At 36.8% G+C, this 24,218-nt stretch overlaps 1 protein-coding gene and 1 long non-coding RNA gene across 3 annotated transcripts in view; one reads left to right on the top strand and one right to left on the bottom strand.

Moving 5' to 3' along the window:
* cdh7a (cadherin 7a) overlaps nt 1-24,218 on the bottom strand; it is an 83,127-nt gene that overhangs the window by 21,268 nt on the left and 37,641 nt on the right. The window contains exons 3-8 of the mRNA XM_065276385.1: nt 19,584-19,878; nt 16,443-16,562; nt 14,326-14,493; nt 13,657-13,844; nt 9,443-9,696; nt 8,833-8,969 (exon numbers count right to left, since the gene is read on the bottom strand). Coding sequence (XP_065132457.1) covers nt 8,833-8,969; nt 9,443-9,696; nt 13,657-13,844; nt 14,326-14,493; nt 16,443-16,562; nt 19,584-19,878 — 1,162 coding nt within the window. The remainder of the gene's footprint in view (nt 1-8,832; nt 8,970-9,442; nt 9,697-13,656; nt 13,845-14,325; nt 14,494-16,442; nt 16,563-19,583; nt 19,879-24,218) is intronic.
* Nucleotides 3,956-6,757, top strand: LOC135766883 (uncharacterized). 2 transcript variants are annotated; one of them, XR_010541836.2, is made up of 6 exons: nt 3,956-4,206; nt 4,912-5,057; nt 5,378-5,475; nt 5,616-5,701; nt 5,782-5,897; nt 6,035-6,757. It is a non-coding gene; the product is annotated as an uncharacterized lncRNA (long non-coding RNA). The 2 variants fall into 2 exon arrangements; XR_010541835.2 differs by lacking the exon at nt 3,956-4,206 and having other exon boundaries at nt 4,501-5,057.

Below are 24,218 nucleotides of genomic sequence, written 5' to 3'. Positions count from 1 at the left end.
GTCAACATGATCTCACGGCAAGTCGTGTTATAGTCACAAGAATTTGATAATTATTTATTTGTGTCCATGGCACGAAATTTAGCTTTTTTCATGTCTTGAGCACAAATGTCTTTTTCGTGTCACTCGCACACATTTCTATAAATAGTTTTTCATGTCCATTCGTTTTTTAGTTTAGTTTTTTAAAATCATTGTCACTTGGGGTTGGGGTTAGATTTGGGGTTTGGGTTAGAATGTACTTTTATGTATTGATTTCTACATGTTTTCTTTCTCTTTTAAAACTATTCTCGCCTGAGTTGGGGTTAGAGTTGGAGTTTAGGTTTGGATGTCTAAAAATATAACAGAAAGTGATTCTAACCCCAATCCCAAGCGACAATGGTAAGAAAATAGGAAAAAACAATGAAAATACAATACATAAAATGAAACTAAGAAGGATGCCACGGACACGAGAAATTTGTGCGAGTGACAAGAAAAAGACATTTGTGCCATGGACACGAATACATTTATCAAATTTTGCGTGACTATAACAAGACTTTCCGTTAGATCAGTCTGTTTTAAACTATCGACCGATAGCCAATAATGTGAAAAAAATTGCTTTTATCGTTCGATAGTTACCGGATGATATATCAGTGCTTCTCTACACGTTTTTTCATGTTTTCTCTAATCTATCCAAACATCTCAGGGAGTGTATTTGCTCAGCACTGTTGCTCACCCAAACAACTCTTTAATTATATACTCACCCTTTTGCCATTTTAAACATATAAGCTATTATTTTTATTTTTATATTTATGATATTTTGTGAACATAACTCTGTGTAAACCATAGGTTGAACATTCTGAGACACTTGAGAAGCAATGGCATTTGATGTTTCATCTTTGCACCATATTTGACTTAACAGGGGAAGATCACCAGTAATCATCACTCAAAGCTATCTTAGGGCTTCAGGGATCTTGAAATATAGTGCATGGACACACAAACTACTTCTAAGGTGCTTTTACAGTGCTTTTCTATCTTTTTATGAGACCGACAGTCTGGTTGCTTTGAACTGTCATTATATGGGAAAAAAGTATTGCACTGTGCTATATGCGAGTGTTTGAAGCACAAATATAACAGCGGCAGGTTCACTATGGTCTTTCACACGGTGCGTTTTTAATGTAAAACAACTGCGGCTCTATCATGCAACACTTTCCTTCAATGAAAGACACATATCAATAAAAGTTATATATAAAGATATACATATACAAAGTTAATTTAACATCTGCCAAAGCTTCTACATCCCACACTTAATATCATTTATTTATTTAAAATATTTATTTATATTAAAAATACTCTTTCTTTTTCCACAATCAGTCTGGTGCTGCTGTAGCTAAGAAAAAGGTTAGTTCTTGATTTGCCAAGTTATAAGCTCTGTATCATGTATTTGTTTACCCCTCTATACTTGACTGAAGTTTTAAATTACAAAAGCACACACCTACTTATTTTCTGTGTCAATAGACACTTCTTCTGGCAACAGCATGCTGTTATTATGTGTTTCCTGGCATACTCAAATTCAAATAAAAACATACTAGACAAAAATAAGGCATTATCATGGCACTTTAATTATGCCCATCAAGAGTGTACCATCACTTTAAAGCATAGTTCACCCAAAAATAAAAATTCCGTCAACATTCACTCACCTTTACGTTGTTTCAAACCTCTATAAATTTCTTTGTTCTGAGAACACAAAGGATGATATTTTAAACCAATGTTTGTAACCAAATGTTCTTGAGCACTATTGACTTGCATAGTATTTTTTCTTATTATCAAAGTCAATGGTGCTCCAGTTTCCTCAGAACAAAGAAACTTATACACATTCTAAGAAATTATGTGTTAATTTTTTGTTATGCTGTTTGTGTTGATTTTGTGTTAAAATAAATGTGTTGTTTCAATAATAACACAGAGATGTGTGGATTCTGGGAGAACGCATGTTATGTGTTGTCCCTAAACTAACAGTGGTGTGTTGGTTTTAACACATCCGTTCTAACAGTGGAGGTTTGGAACAACTTTAAGGAGTAAATGATGACATCATTTTCATTTTTGGGTGAACTATCCCTTTAAATGGCGCTTTTCCATTGCATAGTACCAAATAGTTTGGTTTGGGTCAATTTACTTTTGGTGGCTTTTCCACTGGGTGCAGTACGTTGTACCAGATACTTTTTTATTACCACCCCGCTTTTTAGATCCAAGCGACCCGAGCTGATACCAAAACGTGACGTGAAAACACATAAGATCACTGATTGGTCTGAAAGAATCATCACTACCAGCATAATCGCTATAATGTAAATTAGCTTAAACTTTATGCTAGCTTGCGCTGTCTCGAGTAAACCTGTTGTCATATGTGCCTTGCTGTAAGTTCCCAAACTCCCTTTTAGCGATGAAAAACATCCACAGGTTGAGAATCAGGAACACCATAACAGTTTTATTCCAGACTTTGCGTTTGTGCCGGCACATTTGCCACCCGCACCTCCGTATTTATGCTTAAATGCAACTTGAATGAGGCTCAGCGGAGTGCGTCAACTGATGCCACAGGTGTTTGTACAGTCATGTGAGACAGAGGTAGTGATAAACGCGATGTGCACACATTTATTTGTGGTGGTCAATTTTTATTTTGTGGCAGACTGAGAAATAACTGAATGTATGTGAGTGTACAACGACGCTCTTATTGTATGATGTCACAGCAGTAGGCAGCGCAAATATAACGACACGCCTATAATTCCTCCCACTCCAAAGTGTTACTAAACTCGATGGAAAAGATAACCAAGCCAAAGTGAGGTAAGCTGACCCGACCTGACCCAAACCAAACCGTGGATTACTATGCAATGGAAAAGCACCATAAGTGAGCGTGAGAAGCGTGACAGGCTCATCACTGCTGCTGTGCTGCTGCTGTGTGAACAAAGTGTGAACAATGAAACCTGCTAATATGTGTGGCTAAAAATAATCCTGTGTGCGGTGTCAAACAGGCCTTTTCTGTGTTTAGCAGGTCTGGGATAACACTGCATGTAAGTAATGTAAATAACCATAGAATTTTATTTTTGGTAAACTGTTCCTGTAAGCCACTATTTTCTGTTTTCGTGTGTCCATTTTAGTGCAAAACACTTAAGAGTTCAACTCTGTTGGTGTGCTGCCTGGCGGTAATGAAGAAGCTCAAGGCCAAAACACAACAAAAACACTCCAAACCCAATAACTTTTGGGGGGGATAAAATGATCAGAGAGAAGAAAAACATTGCACATAATATCTGCAGATTTATTTTAGATGTGGGAGATGTAGGGTTACATGAATAATTTGACCCCTTCATAAAGAGACAAGGCCTCGGAAAAAAGAGTAATGCTTTCAAATGAATTACACAATTACATACTTCTGCGGCACAAGTGAAATGGGAAATTAGTTGTTTTGTATCTTTCTTTATTGTTCCCATGAGCCCAATGCCATAAAAAGACAACAGAAAATTTACTGCTGCAAAACAAGCAATAGAATATTTTGTGACATTGAGCTGTCGAAATAAATAAGACAATTGCAACATAATCCCATCTATCAGCAACTCAAACAGCAGACACGAATGGGCTTCTGCCAAAAAAGAACAATAAACACAGAATAAATTATTTATAAAAATCTAATTTTATACAACTACAGTATGGTACATGCAGTACATGTGGGTTTTGTACATTAAACAGATTGTGCATCTGATTCTACTTTTCTTTTATTATTAAATGTGATATTTTGAACTTGGCAATCGACAAATTAACAGACTGCGAGAGGGCTCGGGGTTATTTCATGTTGTGTAACTATGCAACAGAGATTTCTCAAATGATACTTTTATTTAAGCACAAGCCAACACCATACACCTGTTGAGGGCACGCCGCCTTTAGTCAACCAGAACACACACAGCTGTTAGTTTCCTTTGAGTGGGCTGACTACACAGCAAAATCACCAGTGTTAAATTTTCGGGGATGGTGTTAAATACACAGTGTTGATGCTGTTTTAACACTATCTGGTAATAAAATAACACTGCCATTGCTAGGCCAGTGTTATATCCACAACAGTGTCAGTGTTAAACAAGGGTGTTATCAGATTTCACTCTGAGCGGTGTAAATCAAGCCACGCCTCCACTAAACATTTCCTGTCAGGGATTTTACCGCCATTTTCTTTCACAGGAGGACTGAAGAGATCAGGTAAATCAGTCTCATAATTTTCACATGGTTTAGCTAAATTAAACTGTTATTTCTCTGTCTGACTCTACGCAGCCATATGCCAAAAAACCTAAATAAGATATTTTTTCCATTTTATTTCCCCTTTATTCGTTATTTGGTTCAGTTTAATCAGAGCTACCTTGTGTTACGTTGTTCCCTTGTTAGTTTAGTATAAAGTTAAACTGCTAGCTAAAAGTTTAAATAAAACCAAGAGGATAATTTTAACAGGAGATATGAACGAAAGAATTGAACCATGATAAAACGCGACATGCACTACAAATTGAAGGTAACGTTATGAAATTAAGTTAAATGAAAGCTCGTTTATTCACCATATGATGCTCGTTATAAGGTAATCATATAGGCTAGATACCGTGAGTTAACGAGGTCGTTTACATGCACGTGAGTGCACGGATATCGGTTAATTATTCAAATTACTGAAAAACACGGAGAAAACCGCAACCGCATCGTCATGTGTTTTTCTAAGATGTATGCAAACAGGGGAAATATCGCCAAACCAACAATTAATTTGACCAAAACCTCACAATATATCATCATTTGTATGCACAGATTGGATGCATTGTGTGTTGTAAGCTTTTCGTGGCGCTAGATGTCAGACAGATGCAAATGGCAAATACATACGAAAGTGTAAAACGTGTATGGCGAACATTTGTTTTTCTGTCATTATAGATGCTAGTTTGGTGAAAGTACACACTGAGTGCTTCAAATCATTCAGAAGAGATGCTGTTTTTAGGGCAGTTTATTAAAGAAGACCTGACATGGATGACTTCCAATGAGAAACGACCGCTAATACTTATATAAATTCATTACAGAAGGTAAGTTTATATATTTATACATATAAATCATTTTATTTGACATAACTGAACAGTTAACCAATCTTTTTAGTATATGTAGTTTTGTACATATTATTATTATTATTAATCTGGAAAGAAACTCACATGACCTGCTGCCAACTTTAATAAAAATATATTATCTTCTCATAAATCGTTTTGCTATTGATGTCATATTAAATAGCAATCAAATTGATTACTATTTTGAAAATGTATAAATGAAGATTCATATTGTCTTGAGTGCTGTTTTTAATATAAAAAGAATGTTGAGTTTTCAGAGTCTTTATTGTCATTTTTTGTGATAGGACCCTACCAGACTATATTTGAATACGGCATACCCATGAATTCTGGAACTGTTATTCCTTAACCCAGTTTGGAGGATAAGAGCTTACCAACTAGTTATGTGAGTACACACAGTACATTTGTACTGTACACTGTCTCTAACATGATTTATTATACTGAGAAGATTTTGATTCAAATAACGGTTAAAACTGCACCCTTTTTGGTATTTTCTTGACTCTTTTTGTCTTTGAAAATCTGCAGAAATATGCTGAGGTGATGTATTGCAAAATAGCCAACATACAACAATATGGATGACCCTCTGTCTGGTCAACAGGAGTTTAAATATGGTAAGTGTACATGGGTTTGCTACTTTTACGGTTTTACAGTTTAACTGTATACTCATGGTGTTTAAATTCTGTTTTGCTAGGACGGGACAGTTATGTGGCAGCTCTTCCCTGGCTCATTCACCTCTTGCCTTTCATTTGTGAAAGGAAGAAAGACTGGAGAGGGTCAATGTGCAACTGAAGCTACTGATTGTGCTGTGTAAGTTTTTTAGTATTTTGTTCTAGTTATTTATTCAGCAGTTAGTTTGCTTGCATTGTTCACCCCATGTAAATGCATACAAGTTCATAAATACACAACAAATACATTCATCAAATACACTCTTTTAAAACACTTAGGTGATGAGCATCAGTCCATGCTTTGAGGGGGATGAATCAGCACAGCCCTGCCTGCACTGCGTTGGGAACAGAAGTTGCATCCAGAATTTTTGCATCATTCTGGACCAAAAAGCCATTCCCTCCATGATGAAGACCACTGGTGCAGCCTTCCACTACATCATGAGTAAAACAACTACAAATACCAGGTTGGAACGTATTTAAGAAAAATGAAATGTCTTTTGAATTGAAATGTCTGTTTTGTTATGGATAAATCTTTAGTATTGTGAAGGATAAGCATTTCTGCCTGCCAGTAAGGTAATTGCAGTGTATTTTAATGTTCAAGTTTTGAGTAGGGTGGCTAATGTTTTTTAAACTCTCATTTGATATATTAAAGACCTTATAATAAGTGGTTTTCATGTCACTGCGCTGTGGTATAAGATAACTTTCATTATTCCATACTGTATTCTGTTTCTAATTGTAGCTGAGGTATTTAAATAAGCAGTGTTAAATGCAAAGTGTTGTGTGTATCAATGTAAATATTAAATGTGATGTACTTTAATAAAAAGAGGTTTTGCAATATTTCTTGTCATTTGTCTTTTATAGAAACAACCCATTAGCAACAAAAGTGGCTATTAATCAGTATTTTAACACTTAACATTGTTGAATTGACATTACACTGGTGTTGACCTTAAATTAGGAGTGTTAATTTTTAACACTGTATTTCTGTGCCAACACCAGTGTAGTGTGGAAACAACAATGAATAGTGTGAACAAAGTGTAAAATTTAACAATATTGAGTGTTAAATTTAACATATAATGAGTGTTGTTAAATTAACACTACACTTTTGACTAAATTAACACAGTGTAGTGTGGACACATATACACACTTTTCCAGTGTTAAATTTGACACCCTGGGTGTTATTTTAACACCAGTGATTTTGCTGTGTACTAATGTTTTCTACTTAATTCTTGCATTCTATGTAGGCTTATAATGCATTCTGTCTTCTACACGATCAATACGTCAAAAGCATTTAAAAGCCTCTTGGTTGTGTGCTTATCGACATGGTTTAACAAAATACATGCATATTTGCGAGCCGTCCTGTCATTCAGCATCTCATAATTTTGGCACCAAAGACGGCGAGGACATCGAGTAGGACAAAATGTGTTCTTCAGCCAAATGAGTTGATGGAGAGCATAAATAAATCAATTCTGCAGTTGTGAACACACAGCGGGCAGTGGGCTGGAAATATGCTGGCTCATTCCGAGTTTTCAATGAAAATGCAATGATTTATTGTTTGTACTACACCAGCTTGCCTCTTTACACAGCAACCAGTTTTGTCTACCGAGAACTCTTCGGGATTAAGCAAAATGGCTGAAGTAAATATATGCTTCTTGCCTCAGGTATCTTCAGCCAGAGATATATAGAGCCCATCTGTACTTTACACACCTGCAGGAAACATGCTGAGTTGCAGCCGCGGACAGAGAAACAGTGGTCGGATTAAGCTAATTCATCCATTAATGTGACTTTTTAGGGTAGGAGAAAACCCAGGCAGCCTGGCACTGCTGGATTCGTATCATAACGGGCTTTACAATGTTCTAAACAATAAAACGGGTGATAAGTTACCTCAGAGTCGATGTGCCAGTGGCCATTAACCACATTGTCGTTCCAATGACTATAATGCCACTACTGGTGCCTCTGGGCATAGACTCGTAATTCGGCATGTTAAGTGCAGTCACAAATATAATAGGTTGTAAATTATTGACCAGAAAAAAGATCCTGGCACGCTCAGCATCCCCCCCCCTTCAAATTTCGTTATCCTAAGAATCTAAAAAATCCATTAACCAAAATTGAGATTTCCTCCCTCATGATTTTCAGAGCCATTAGCACCTTACCGAACACTGCCAGAGGACAAATGACTTTGAAGTTACCTTTAGGGTTCTCATGCTTACAAGCAAATAGAAGAGGACATTTCAATCTTCTCTGACAAAACTCATTTCAGACCCTTGACTAGAGTAAACCTGCTTAAGAGTGACCACATTTGAGAATGTGGGTCAAAAATTTATATTATTCCCCATCATCACTCAAGTCAACACGGTTATGTTTGTCTATGCAAGGTATGCATTGGATCCTTTAGGACAGAATGAAAGGCTATCAGCGTCAAAGCTGCAGTTTTGGCGATCGGCTACAATCAGGACAAGACTCGATCAAACCGAACGAACTCTGGAGGTGCCAGCGGACAGCGGTCACCTCCGTGGCACGGCATCTGTTCATAGCCTGGCTAGCGCGCTCGCACAGATTGAACGCTTACGCTATTAGCTGCACAAAACTCGCAGCTGTACCGAAATGAGAGAGACACAACACATGCTCACAGCACATGCTTTGAAAAATTGATCACTCCCGAGCAATGCTAAATGTAAGCCCGGGCAAAGCCTGCTAGTCTTGGGATAATGACATTCATTGGGGAATTGCAGGAAGGCTTGAATTTTATCTCTTATTACAGTTTGAAGGATTTCATCCTAATAGAATTTTGAATTGCAAAAAGTGAAACGCAGCTGCTCGAAGCTCCACAATATGAAATGAAATTAAAAGTGAGCAGACTCTTTCAATACTAAACTATGTTTGAATGGTTCATTTATGAAGGACAAATCAAGCAGTTTTGGACTGACCTTGGTCCAAAACACAAAGAAGCTCTGCAGCATATGTACATTAATCAAATATCTTTCATATGTATATGATACTTGAATACCATTCTTTGCTTTAGGAAGAAAACATATTTGTTTGACCTTAACATTTTATTATTTAATTATGAGTTTACTCACAACTTTCAATGGCGAGGATGGTGATGTTGTGTACAGCATTGACTTCTCTGTCCAAAAGTTTAGCTGTGCTGATGACCCCCGTTGACGCCTCGATGTTGAAAAATCGCTCCAGGTCTGTGTTTCTGTCTATCGAGTACCTGAGTATATAAATGGCAAAGTCAGAACGACATGGCATATCAAGCAGTTCTTCTAGATGTAGCCTAAAGCCATAGTTACAAGTGAGGATCCCCAGCTGGTCATCTGAATATTTTCCAGCAGCTCTTAGGCACAGAACTAGTTAATTATGAACATTTGTCTTTTTCGCAAAAACACCTGAGCCCACAACTCATTTACAATCAACATTTACATCCACTCTTCTATAAGAAGAGGAAATAATTAAATGCAGTAATAATGGCTTGCACATGTATTCTCTCGCTGTATCCGCCTATTGGGCTAATTCATAAAGCAATGCAATAAAACGAAAGTTAAAACTGTCTATGAGGCAATTAAGGTTTAATGCTTTAATCTTTTAGTCTTTCTCGAGAATGTAATTTAATCTCGCCTTCATAAAAGCAGTATCGCTACGTTGTAAAACATCGTATAGACCTCTTTGCACCAGGCCATATCCTACCTAATAGGGCTATTGGTGGAATCGGGGTCCAGAGCAGAGACGGTGCCTATGATGGTTCCCACTTTAGCAGCTTCAGAGACGACCATTTTACTGAGCGGGGAGGAGAAAATCGGAGGCTCATCTACATTCTCCACAGACACCCTCACCATTGCCGTATCACTGAACGGTCCTTGAGACAAGAAGCGTGGATCTATGTTCCTGTTGGATGCCTCGATTTTCAGAGTGTAGCTTGACTTTGTCTCAAAGTCGAGATTCTAAGGTACAGAGCAAAAAAAGGAGGGTGGAGAAAAGTGTCAAAGAGTTAGTTTTGAATTACTAAACAAGGACACAGTGTCTGTGATAAGCGCTGAGGCAAGTCGCACAAAAACAAAGTTCACGCTTGAAACGCGTATACGCGTTATGCGTCCGAACACCCCTAATGCTCTCCTCTTAACTCTCATATTTCATTTAAGTATTGCTATCGATTGGCAGGACACAAAAAGAACAGTGTCAAAGCAGTACATTGATTTTAAGACAGAGATACATGATGTTGAAAATGTCTTGTGGAATACTTTCTCATATAGTCATTTATCACTCCTGTCTGCTGTAATATGCAGTGCATTGAAAACTATCTTCTGTGCCTGCTTCATATCACCGACAATACATAACTTCCCTAAGGGTACCACCAGATCTAGCACGTTTAACTGCGGCTTTAAAATGAAAAGTCAAAGTCAGTTAATTGTCGATTCGTTTCTATGCGGTAGGGGAAGAAATAAAATGCAGTCTGTCTGGAAACAACAAATATTTAATATTGTAAAAGAGTCAGTTGGGTTGTCATATGGGGATGTTGTCACAAGGGATGTACTGTATCTTAGATAATACAAGGTTTTAAGTGAAACTTTTAATTAAAAATATCTAGCAGTATGATTTGTAAGTATATTAGTTTTGAACTTCATGTCACATACATTAGCAAATTATTATTGTCAATTCAATCATTTAAATGAGAAATGTAACTTAAATGTTCCTGATAAGTGTAAACAAGAAATATTTTTTAAATTTTCGTAACACTTTACTTGAAGGGGTGTGCATAAGAGTCTGACATGACACTTTTATAATTATGACATGACACGTGTCATGAACATCAAGGAGATTTTATGCACATTTATTACAACTGTCATTAAGTGTCATTTGTTCAATTATGTCATTTTTAATGCAAAGATGACATTGTATGAGATGTTTTTGACATGAGTTATGACAACTTGACATCAAAACTTGTCATTAATCTGTCATAATAAACATGACATAGCAGAATAATTATTAAACTTAAGAAACTCCATAGCTTTATGGATTAACATTACATTAAACTGTACTTTAAATGTCATTAAGTGTTAATACTCTTTCAAATAGTTTTATAATAGCATCTTAAATATTTTTCTTGACCTCAACTGCAGTGGTACACATTGAAATTGTCATAAAATGTCAAGAAGTGTTAATGCTATGTCAAATATTAAATTTTAAATACCTTAACAGAATGCAACAGACACGTCAAAAGATTATAATTAACTTTATGTATGTGCATAATACACATAAACACTGAACTTTTATGACATGGAAGAAAAACTAACAAAACAATTATTAAAAAACAATACAAATTAATTAATTTAATGTAATTAACTGTTTTCCAATTATATGGACCTATTACTGTACTGTTTTTATTTAATTTAAGGTGAATAGGTTTTGAAATGCAATAAAATATATATTTTTAAATTATTATTATTATTATTATTGAATGATTGATCTTTTTTTAAACACCTGGTGGAACCTTAAAAAACATTATAAACTGAAGATTTTTTATGAAGCTTGACAAAATGACAAATCAGATTTGTACCACTGTAGTTGAGGTAAAGAAAAAAATTCATGATGCTGTTATGAAACTATGTGACAAAGTATTATCACTTAATGACATTTTGATGGCAAATTATATTTGTATCACTGATAAAAAGTGATCAGTTATGTTGTCTTGGTAATGTCAAGTTATCATTACAAGTTAGTTAATGTCAAGTTGTCATAAAAAAGACATATCCAGCAATGTCATCTTTGCAATAAAAATGACATAATTAAGCGAATGACACTTAATGACAGTTGTCATAAACGTGCATAAAATCTCATTCATGGTGTTGACACATGTCATGTTATGATTATGAAGGTGTCATGTCAGTCTTATGAACACCCCTTCAAGTAAAGTGTTGACAAATTTTCTGTATTTTGGGTACAAAAACTGTGAAATTAGTTGTATCCTTTTTGTGAGTCAATAATACTAGAAATATTAAACAGCTTTTTATAGCCAAAACTTTAGGGATAGATCACAAAAAAATTAAAACTGTCATTATTTACTTACTCATTATAAATGATGTTGGGCACACATTTTGTGGTACTTCCATTTTAAGAAAGGCAAATATTATGGAAGTGAATGAGTGCCGTCAACTGTGTGGTTACCATCATTTATCAAAACATCTTCTTTTGCATTCAACAGAATATAGAAGCTCATACAGGTTTTAAACAACTCTAGGGCAGATAAATGATGACAGAATTTTATTTTTGGGTGAACAACCCTTTAAGGTATATGCATCAATGTATGTGAAAATTAGCCCCCAAGCCCCTTATAAACAGTAAAGCCTACATTTAAAAACATTACATTGCATAAAATAAAATTTTTTTATTCATGGCATGTCACAAATTAAAATAAAAACCCAATTTAAAAAGATATGCTTATATTTTGAAACATTGTGCATGAGTATTGCTCTGAAAATTGCACCAAAAAACATCTGAACCTAAAAAAGGAAGGAGGGGTGAGTACAGGTAATAAAGCATGTTAAATATCATGATAGCCTGTGGGAAGAAACTTTTCTTGAGTTTTGTGTTTCAAAAGTCCCAAAGGTGAGAGGGGCAAAAAAGCTAAAGGCCAAAATATTGTCCTTCATGCTCTATCTGCTGCTTGCGGGGAAATAACATGCTGAGCAGCCTTCACGGCAGGGGCTTCCAGTCGGAGGAAAAGCAGTTTCCAAACACTGATGATTTCCTGAAGTCAACAATTATCTCTTTTGTCTTGTTGACATTAAGAGATAGCTGTTGACTACACACCATATTTCTGGGTCTCTCATCTCCTCTCTGCATGCGATCTCATCATTGTTGTTGATGAGCCCTAGCACTGCGGTGTCATCTGTATACTTGATGATGCGATTGCGAGGGTGCCTGGCAACCAAATTGAAGGTCGACAGTATGAATAATAGAGGGTTGAGGGCACCTGTGGTCAGTTTGAGGTCCAATCTACGTAAGATCTGTTTGTAGGTTTTAACTAATTCTAGAGCAAAACAGATATTAAACAGCAAAAATATTGAGCCAATGAATATTGAGTTGTTTTGCCTGCGAGCGAAATGTCAGGATGTGGGTGGGATAGAGGTCTTGACATGGGTCATGACCAGCTGTTAAAAGTATTTCAATATTATGGAAGTGAGTGCAACAGGATGCAAACCATTAAAACATGCTAGTTTTGACCTCTTCAGTGCTTATTCTGCAGATGGCAGCCAAGCAAAGAGTAAATGACTATGTCAGAAATCAAAGAGGTCTTGATTTGACTTAAGCATCTTCTGTGGACAAAACCTTGAGATTGACCCTTGACCTTACGTGAAAACACAAACTGTGGTATAGTGTTGCCCTCACTAGCACAAAACACATCCAGTAACCCAGATGGCACACACCGTTATTGCAAAGAGCTAAAAGTCACAGCATTTTTCCGCTGCTGTGAGGTCCAATTGTCTGAGACACTTAGTGAAAATGCTTTTATTTTGCATTTGCTTTTTATTAACTAAAATGTGTGCCTGACTGCGTAATACACTCTCATAACATGAGACTCTTGCGTTTGATTTTCAATTTAATTTCAGTCTTTGATATGAAAGGTCGTTACATTATATAGTTTAATTTTAAGTAGAAAACATTAAATAAAAATAGACTTTATCTGGGTTTTCACATTCATGTTCACAAATGTTCTTTGTGTTTATTTCCAGGTCTTAATCAGATTTGGTGCCTGCAGCCTATATTTTTCATGGGTGATAAAAGTAGGATATGTTTGGACCGGGCTGCCCAAGCACTCGCACATCTTTGACGCTCATTTATATGCTGTCATCATAGCAAAGGCCATAACAGTACATATAACGTTTGGGCTGTGTCTGGCCTACCTTCTGCAGAGTTATGACTCCTTCCTGGGTATCTTTGTCTGGTGCGACCCTGAACACCCCAAGGCCGTCGCCCTCTATAATTCTGTAGTCCATCTCAGCATTTGGTCCGATGTCAGAATCCAAGGCTTTTATCTTGGCCACCACCGATGCCACGGGCAGGGATTCAGGCACAGCAAACTGATAGGATTCTGCAAAGACGCCCGGCAAACAAACACACACACACCCACACAGAGGTTATTGATGATGCTATTTTTCTTTTTTTCTTTCTTATCACCCAGCTGTTAGAGTCTGGTCTAAGCTAATAATGTATCTCTCTGCTCTGTGGCAGGTAAAGCCACTCTACAGACATAGACGGTCTAAGTCGTACACTCTCATTCCTAGACACTTGCTGGTGATGGGATGTTATCATCATGCTGCTAAAAATAGCGAAGGAAATGACTGTGATCTAAAAAAAAATCCCCTATTAGGTTTTACATCTCTATTCTTCTTCATTTCAGAAAATCTACCTTGTAATTGCACAGCAACTACAGCGAGTGATCTGGGTAATACAAGTTTAGCCCGAGTCATTAAGCTTTGTAGATTACTTGTATGCAAATGAACCAAAGTGACAGCGTGCATTAATGATGGATCAGGTCCACGTTTGTTTTATAGCTGGTAGTATAATCATACTCCGTGAGAAGCGGGGTGGATTGTCGTTAACGTCCGACAGCATGACCGTCACCGATGTAGTGCCCGAGAGCCCTCCCATCTGACCGACCATGTCTTTGGCTTGAATGACCAGCAGATATTGGTCCCGTGCTTCTCGATCCATGTTGGGCAAAGCCGTCCTCACAATGCCTGCACAGAAAAAGTGTTGCCTGTTTTACAGAACGTCCTATTGTCTGATGCATGTCATTCAGATTAATAATAATGTCCTTGCCAGTAGGAGCTACGAAACGCAGCAAGACTGCAGAATGAATTTCCTCCTCATTTTAAGGAGATGGAGTGTGCATCAATTAAAATAGGATTACCATTTCGTAATCTCCCTAAAGCAAGGACCTTTACCAGATTTGTTAGTCCATATCATAATGGATCTCTCATCGATGAGTCAAATTCACCGGAGCGGGCGCAGAACTTTAAAATCAATTTCCTCCCCAAACCACTGTTAGTTTTGGATTATCATTGCTTTGCACACCCAAGATTGATTAAATTGTACATCTTTCCTTTAGCTCAAAGCAGCTGCGATAAATCTTGATCAATACACGCTGCTATTTGCTATATACCACATCCTTTTATTTTTGTGGTGGAATCTTTAAAATTAGTCCTACGCTTTGAATAGAAAAAGTTTAATCAGGGTTTGTAATTTACACCGTTGATTGAGTCCATATGTGGAAATGACCTCAGTTACAGCTGGAGTGCTGATTACATTAAGGATTTCATTCCCTGTAATCAAATGGTAATGTGTGCCAGTAACTTCATCACAAGCCCCATCAACTTTTTCCGTGTTAAAGTGAGTCAATCAAAACACTGGTCTCTAGATATCTCCATGTTCCCATTAAAGTAACTGGTGGTTACCATGTCAGTCATGTTACTCAAGTCGATAATAGAAGCATGCGTTCATTTTTTTCTTTAATAAACGTATTATATGAAGAGTTTGGTTCCAAAACACGATAAAAAAAAGTTACCACCAAAATCAGTATTGTATCAGGTCAGTATTAAAAAGTAAATTCTTAATTTTACACAAAATCTGATATCTGTGTTATTCTGTCATCTTTTCTCCCTTTTGTCTTCCTTCTCTGCAAAATGCAATAAATCCGCTTAACCAATTACAGCGCACCATTCCAGGCATTGTAAACAACAATGGCGGCACTTTAAATACACACTGAATTCTAGTTTTCCTCATCTACTTTGTACTTCGTGATTAATAAACAAACAAAAACAATATAATACTTTTGATGGCATTGATAAACCTGTGGTGGCTTTCTGTGGCGGGGAAGAAACTTAAGCCACTCGGGCACTCGGGCGAAGGAAAAATGCCGGGTGTTGCTTGTTCTCACTGGCAGTATCAAGCTTCTGTCATGCTAACACATTGACCCCAGGGATCTTATGAAAAACTTTCAACGAAAATCGAGCAGGACCAAAACATTTTACAGCTGATCGCTGTCAAAAAAGTTCAGCGACGACGTCCCAAGTATAACAGCAGCAATGACAGTATTCTTAATATGACAAAGTAAATGTTTTAATTAATGCCATTAATGTTAGTTTTTTTTTAAATCAGTGTATACCACTAGTCAACTAAATGAATATAGCATGGCAAAGATGAATGCACATTTATATATAAATTCAATAGATTTATAGCATTTTGGAAAAAAACTTGTCATGGATTTATTGCATTTTGTGAAAAAAATCATCAGTTTTTATAATAAATCTTTGAAAATCCAATTATGGATTTGAATTTTTTATGTTATTATAACCTAAAGATGCTATATGAAAGTTTGTAACAGAAAATAGTGGTTTTCATCTTGTCACTTTCTTGTTATAGAAAACACATTTTTACCCAAATTACTCAAAATGGATTTATTGCGTTTTGGAACCAAACTCTTCATATGAACAAACGCTAATAATTTCATATCACACTTCTTAATAAACATCAAACAGACACTATTTGTATATTGTTGACCAAAATGAAAAATTATCTTGTTGGTGGTGGATTTATACAAGTTAAAACATTTTAGGCCAATGACCTTAATAGTGTACTGACCATTCTGCCAAGTCATAAAAGTATCCTTAAATTATGTGTACCGTACCTGTCTTAGGCTCCACTGAGAAATATGGCTGTCCCTCAAGGATGCTGTACACGACTCTGGCACTGTTTCCATACGTAGGGTCGTCTGCGTCGGTCGCCTTAACCTCAACCACAGATGTGCCTGGAACAAATCAAGAACCCGATCTTGTTAAAATAGTAACAGACATAAACTTAAATCAAAATAATTAAACCTTCATGAATTACTATCCTGCCATTTGATACGTTTTATTGGTTAAACATGGGCAAGCCCGAAAAAACTGCAGAAATTACAATAAACAAGCTCAAGGATGGTAAATGTTTACCCCTCTTGCTCTGTTTACTTCTGCAGCATTTTGCATTTCTGTACCTGTCTTGGTTACTTACAAATGTGTGTCTCTTCAGTACTCATTAAGGCATGGACCGTTGCAAAAAGCCCAGAAGGACAAAACAACCATATCTTACAAATTTGTACACGTCTGACTTTCCTATAAAATCAAGGTTTCTCGCTCTATGAGACAAACTGGACATCTGCAGCAATTATTCTCACACACTGTTCTCCGTTTATCCTGTTAAACTGGAACAAAGCAACACCAAGTGAAGTTTAACACTGCTCTACTGGCTCGCTGATATTTCCCAGATTTGATTTAAACTGTAAACTAGCTAATAGAAAGTGCCAGGCCTTTATTTGAACACAATTTACAGGCCAGTCCAGAATGCGGTGTTCGCAGATTATACCTAAATGCGTTTGCTCGTAAAAAACTCCAAAAGACGTTTGGGGACAAGCCCAGATGTTGTCATATTTGTAACTCCAACATCTGGAGGCACCATGGCAACTCCAACCGCAGTGACCCGAGCCAAATGAGCACTACTCTTTATCAGATGGTGTGATATGATTTTAGTTTTATACGTAACCTTGTACTTCTGCAAATTCAATTATGATTTTCCAAGCTGGCGCATTTGCAGACAGTCACTATAAGGACACAGACATATGGACGGTACAGCTGAGAATCCATTCAACACACATCACAATAAAACTCTCCATAAGTCAAAGGAACTGGATGTGAGAGTGCTGTACAAAGGCATATGCTGTGAACTTGCACTCTGGTCTGGTGTGTGAGGGAGATATGTCTGGGACTCTGGGTTAGGTTGTGGTCCTCCTCACACTTGCAAACAATCTCCTGTTTCTTAATTACCAAATTAAATTAATCATTTTCTCGTTAATCAAATCCATTCATCACCGGTTGACTGCTAATGAATTTAAATGGATCTATAAAGCAGACACTGAGGACAAGGGTCGCTTGCATTCACAGAGGCTAATGGCTTTGTTCACGGCATTGGATAGACACTTGCAGCCAGCATGTTAATTGCTCTTTTAAAACACCATGTCAATGCTTGTGTGATTGTCAGCTAGTATGGTGTGCATGGTCGAAATGACAAACAGCTGTCCTGTATGGGGGACAATCAATGTCAATATCGATGTCCTTATGTGATTAAGTCTTCTTAAGCAACCCTTAAACCCAAGCAAGAAAGTTGCACCTTTGCTCTTTTCAAAACCGAGCAAGTCGCATTTTATGGCCTCAAACTATATATACACTACTGACATAAAGGTTGTTCCAGAATATAGGTATTTTAAATATATTGCCTCTAATATATTGTAATGGATCAGTACTATTTGTGTGAACTGTTGCCTATGCAAAAAAAAAAGGTCACTTATGACGTTCTGATCCTTAGTAGAGGGCTGTCTTTGCAAGTAGAGCTTGTAGCTAATAAAAGGCCTGATCTCGCGTAAATTCATACAAATGTTACAATGTGGCTATTTTTTTTAATTGTATGATGTTAATTTTTTTACAAAAACACACAAACACAACATCCCTACGCTGAATGCAGATTCTACTTAAATGTATGAATGGGATTTTACGAATTAATATGAATTATCCATCTTAGAAAAATAGTTACGAATTGCTTTGATGCTAATAATCGGCATTAAACTTTACCTTAAAACATTTGTCATTAATGATTAGGACTGTCACGGTTAATTGACCAATAAATTGGGATGGTATGACGATTAATTGCCTGTTTTAGGTCTTTGGCGATTATGACGATTATTGTTTGTTTTATTGCTTTGACATTTAATTCTCATATTTTTTGTTTGTTTATGATAGGGGTGCTAAACAATTAATCGCGATTAATCGTTAGCAAAATAAAAGTTTTTGTTTACATAACATGTGTGTAAACTGTGTATAATAAATATATATATATATATATGAACACATTCATGTATAATTTTAAGAATTTTTTTATATATTAAGTATTTATATTTATATATAATATAAATTATACATAAATATACAAATGTATATACACATGTAAACAGTTCTAAAACATATACATGCATGTGTGTACATTTATTTATAAAAGTTATTATACTGTACACAGTTCACACACACAAATATGATGTGAACAAAAACGTTTATTCTGCTAACGATTAATCATGATTAATCGTTAAGCATCCCTAGTTCATGAAATAATCTAAACACATTGTTGTGTATTATATTTTGCAAGGTTTACCTGGCAGTAAATATTAATAGACATAACACATATTAATATAATAATAATTATTTAATGAATATATCTTTCAAAAACAGATAAAAAAAAAAAATAAAAAATAAACATAATCTGTGTCTGAAAAAAAAAGAAAAAAAAATGCAATCAAAATAAACAGACTATACCAGAACAGATTCTACTAAGGAAATATTAGTACTGGACCACATGTCTGTAGTGGCTGCATAAAAATCAATTCCTTACAGATCCTTAAGAATATCATCCTTCACTTCCATAAATTTGGAATTGCTGTCTTGGAAATGTATGTTTTACCTACCAGTTCATACTGCTTATCAAAGTTTTGCAGCATTTCTTTTTATGGTGTTTTTTGCACTGTATTGAATGGCTTTGCATTGTATGTAACTATCATTTAAGGATCGTTATACTGTCTCGTTTATACAGGCACTGCAGCTCCCCTTGTGTTTTTTAAAGAGATGTGCAATCATTATGGTGATCTAAAATCATCACAATGCTGTTCAACAATCGCGATGAGACGATTATTTAATCATTGTGACAGCCCTATTGGTGATTAGCTTTGTTGGTCAAAAACTAAGGCACTTACCAACAGGAGACATTTCTGGTACTTGAGCTTGATAAGGGCCATCCAAAAACTTTGGTTCGTTGTCGTTGATATCCTGCACTTTGATAACAAATTCGGACTCGGGTTCAACGGGCAGGTTGGTGGCACGGTCTCTGGCCTGAGCTCGAAGTGTGTAGTAGGCTTGTTCTTCTCGGTCCAGGCGTTTAGTGGCGTGTATGTCGCCTGTGTTCTCGTCTATGGTGAAAATGGAGGTTGCACCCTCACCATTGAGCACATATTTTACTTTCCCCTCACCTTTGTCTACATCAGAGTGAAGCTGTAAGGGGATAGAAAAGAGAGGAGAAAATCAGTAAGGCTCATCTATTGTCATTGCAATTTGACAATTTTTGTCTAGTTAGCATAGTAATACATAAAGCCAAATTGATGACTGCCTAGCGACAACTGACAATTTTTTTTTTGCACTTGTAGCTCAGTTAAAATGCATACTATTAACTATACTCTATATAGGGTACATTATAGTTGTGCTGTTGGCTTGCGTACTGGGAGATTGCTTGACATTAGCTTAACTTAGGACTTTCTTTTTGTACATTACGTAAATAGTGCTTTCATTATTATGGTTCAGTTACAATCTTACAGATAACACTAATTCACTTTAGTACTATTAACCTAATACATCAGGAAACAATTTTGAATACACCCATGTACTCAATTTCTGGACAAGATTCAAAGACATATTTTGGAATGGAGTACTACTTATTACATTATCTAAATGAGAATACATTTTAATAACTCATGTACTCCATACTAAACTATATTTAAAACCTGCCATGCTTTTGTTGTTCTTTGCCTTTCTGTGTTTCTATTCTATGTAAAGCTGTACAATGAACAATTGTGAAAAGTGCTATATAAATAAAATTGAATCTCCACAGCAGAATGGTGCACAGAAATGCCCATGTCAACAAAATGGAAACTGACTGAATAAATATGTCACATTTCTCCTACTATCTCAGAATACATGGGTACATATCTATATACTAGAAATATCTATTTCTGGTTTGTGTGGTGTTACACAGAATATGTCTTTAGATGCTGCTGCAGTGAGTTACTTTTCTGTCAGAAAGACAAAAAGCTCCAGTGCTTGAACAACTGTAGCGGAGGAGATGATGATAGCGCAGCGCTTTATGGTCAAAAGCCTTACAGATCTTTTACTGGCGTGGCCCATGTGGGCACAGATTCAATCATGAATGAAAATGTATTATATTAATACTATGTACAGTTATGCTTATGGGTTATGCTTATTTTCACCCTTGAATGTTTGTTTTTAACCTAACTCTTACCAGCGCATTTATATGAAAAAGATGCATGAAACTGTCCTTGACAGACTCTAGATTCACAACACATAAAGCCAAAGCTATCTGCATTCTGTTTAAAATCTCAAAAACGTTAACCTCTTAAGACCCGAGCTTTGGTTTGGCTTGGGTTTTAGATTTCTTCCAGCTGGGGTTAGGAAGAACTAATAAATATAATAACCATATATTTCTTTGAACATGAAGCAGTGTAGTTGTCAATGTTTGTGTACAACAGGTTCCAGTTACACAGAATTAAGTATTATGTATTATGGTGCAAACAACAAAAATGTGATGTCCACAAAGGTGGACACACCAGGTCTTAGAAGGTTAAATACACAGTCAAAACACAAGTGTGCTTGCTTACAATCCAATTGCAATTAAAGAGCAAAACAATCTTAAAGGCACACTCCACTTTTTTGAAAATAGGCTCATTTTCCATCTCCCCTAGAGTTTTGGAATCCATTCAGCTGATCTCCTGGTCTGATGGTACCACTTTTAGCATAGCTTAGCATAATCCATTGAATCTGATTAGACCATTAGCACCGCGCTCAAAAATGACCAAAAAGTTTTGATAGTTATCCTATTTAAAACTTGACTCTTCTGTAGTTACATCCTATACTAAGACAGACAGAAAATTAAAATTTGCTATTTTCTAGGCCGATACATCTAGGAACTATCCTCTCATTCCGGCGTAATAATCAAGTACTTTGCTGCCGTACCATGGGTGCAGCAGGCGCAATGATATGACGCAGCACCAAAAAATAGTCCCCTTGGGAACTTTCAATAGCTGGGGACTATTATATAGCGGGAGGTCTTAGTAAACGATGTTACTACAGAAAAGTCACGTTTTAAATAGGAAAAATATAGAAACTCTTTGGTCATTTTTTGAACGTGATGCTAATGGTCTAATCAGATTCAGTGAATTATTATTATTATTGACGGAGGTGGTATCAAAAGAGGCTTTTGCATCTGTGCTCCTCTATTGTTTTTATTGTTCTAATTGCTGAGTTTAAAGTCGCCATGAAAATAAAATGAAAAACTGTCATTTGTTTTGGAATATTGTGGTATTTTCTTACAAATGACTTATCTGTGAGCTTCATTCTTTAAAAAAAATTAATGTGCCCTAATCTATAATCAAAAACGCAAATCTCCCCCCCTCCTCAAAATGATCTCTCTTTACTTCCGGTCGCGTGTGGGCGGGGTCCAGGAGAAGTTTGCTGCGATTAGCATTTAGTAACACGACCCAACATCAAACGATCTAATCAGATCTCGATGGACAAATTCAAATCCAGCCCTGCCTTATTTCATTTCAGAAGCAGGTTTTACTCGGATATACGTCACCATATGGAAAAAAGGCAATCGCTACGTTTCATGGCGACTAGTGATGGGCAGTCCGGCTCTTCCCATTGATTCGGCTCTTTCGGCTCAAGCTCCGGCTCTACATTTTAGTGATGGCAGTCCGGCTCTTTTCATAGATTCGGCTCTTCTGGCTCGGCTCCCTTAAGGGCCGGGTATACTTTTTTTCCGCGTCCGCGTCCGGCTCGCGCGCGCACGCGTCCGCGCAGCTTTCCGAGTATAGTCCCCGCGGCTACACGCGGATGGCCGCGTTCGACACTATACGCAATACAAATGATTTCTTATTCAAATTATTCGTCTAACAGGCTGTCAGGGCAGCACTGATTTGGCGACATTTACAGTACATTAAAACATTTGGATAGGTGAAGAAAAGTAACTGATCCACCATTGCAAACACAGTTTAGGAAAAACAACAAGACAACAAAGAACAGGAATCAAACAAACATGCTCCACAGCTTTCTGTTCTTGGAAGAAGTAAAAGTTAAAGAAGAAAAACGATAGTGTGTGTGCAAATGCTGTCTATTTCCTTTGTATAATTGTTTATAGTGGAGTGTCCTGTCTAAATATTTTCTTTAAGCTTTAAGCCGAAAGTATACTAGGGACGTCCGCGTATGCGCGCCGTCCGCATGACGTCATTTTCGTCATCAGGAGGGTCCGCGGCCGGCCGCGCGGACCGTCCGCGTGCAGCCCAAAATTTGAGACCGCGCGGACAGTGCGCGTACAGTCCGCGTACGACAGCGCATGCGCGAGAAAATATTTAGACAGGACACTCCACTATAAACAATTATACAAAGGAAATAGACAGCATTTGCACACACACTATCGTTTTTCTTCTTTAACTTTTACTTCTTCCAAGAACAGAAAGCTGTGGAGCATGTTTGTTTGATTCCTGTTCTTTGTTGTCTTGTTGTTTTTCCTAAACTGTGTTTGCAATGGTGGATCAGTTACTTTTCTTCACCTATCCAAATGTTTTAATGTACTGTAAATGTCGCCAAATCAGTGCTGCCCTGACAGCCTGTTAGACGAATAATTTGAATAAGAAATCATTTGTATTGCGTATAGTGTCGAACGCGGCCATCCGCGTGTAGCCGCGGGGACTATACTCGGAAAGCTGCGCGGACGCGTGCGCGTGCGAGCCGGACGCGGACGCGGAAAAAAAGTATACCCGGCCCTTTAGAAGAGCCGGCTCCCCTGCCTGCGTCTGAAGATTCGGCTCTGCTCGTTCGCTAGAAAAGAATTAGCTCTTAGAGCCGGCGTTCGCGAACGACCCATCACTAATGGCGACTTTAATATACAATTGATTAACATTTAAGTATTCTATGATTGTGTATGTAGTTTTTTTTATAGATTTGTCGCACTTGATTTTTGTTTTTTAAATGGCATCTGAAATGTTATAGAATTAAAAAAGAGACTTTCAGAAATAAACCATAATTTCCAACATTTCGAAAGTGTGATGTAACTAGTGAAATCATATAACTTGATCAGTTTGAAACCAGATGCACCGTCGCTAAACACATGATGATTACCTTTAAAGAAATGTCAAGTTAAACAAACAAAAAGTCTGCACTACTTCTTCAAATGTATAAATACTTTAATGAAAAATCCTAATGGACATTGCTTATTGAAATACTGATGAGAAATGTACCAGAAGTAAGATTCTCTGGGTTAAATGCAATGCTGTTAGTAAAACCGAGCACATGCTGTCATTCAGTATTTTAACACGCAATTGCGATGTTTGCAGTAAATGTAACAGTTTATTGAGAAACCTTCCCCACACCAAATTAACTTGCCCATTTCATTCTTACAGGCCGAGTGTGCGCTTTCGTTTAGCTGTGACAGGCAGATTGATCTACGGTATACACTGCAGCGGTGAAACCAAGATGGTTGCATCTTTTTTTTTATTGGTGTATAAAGTGTAACTCTTACCTTTCAGATGGCCAATAGTTTAGGC

This window comes from Paramisgurnus dabryanus, chromosome 6 (genome assembly GCF_030506205.2).
Source record: "Paramisgurnus dabryanus chromosome 6, PD_genome_1.1, whole genome shotgun sequence".
NCBI lineage: Eukaryota > Metazoa > Chordata > Actinopteri > Cypriniformes > Cobitidae > Paramisgurnus > Paramisgurnus dabryanus.
The sequence above is the reverse complement of the archived record's forward strand: the minus strand, read 5'-3'. Positions and strand labels throughout refer to the sequence as shown.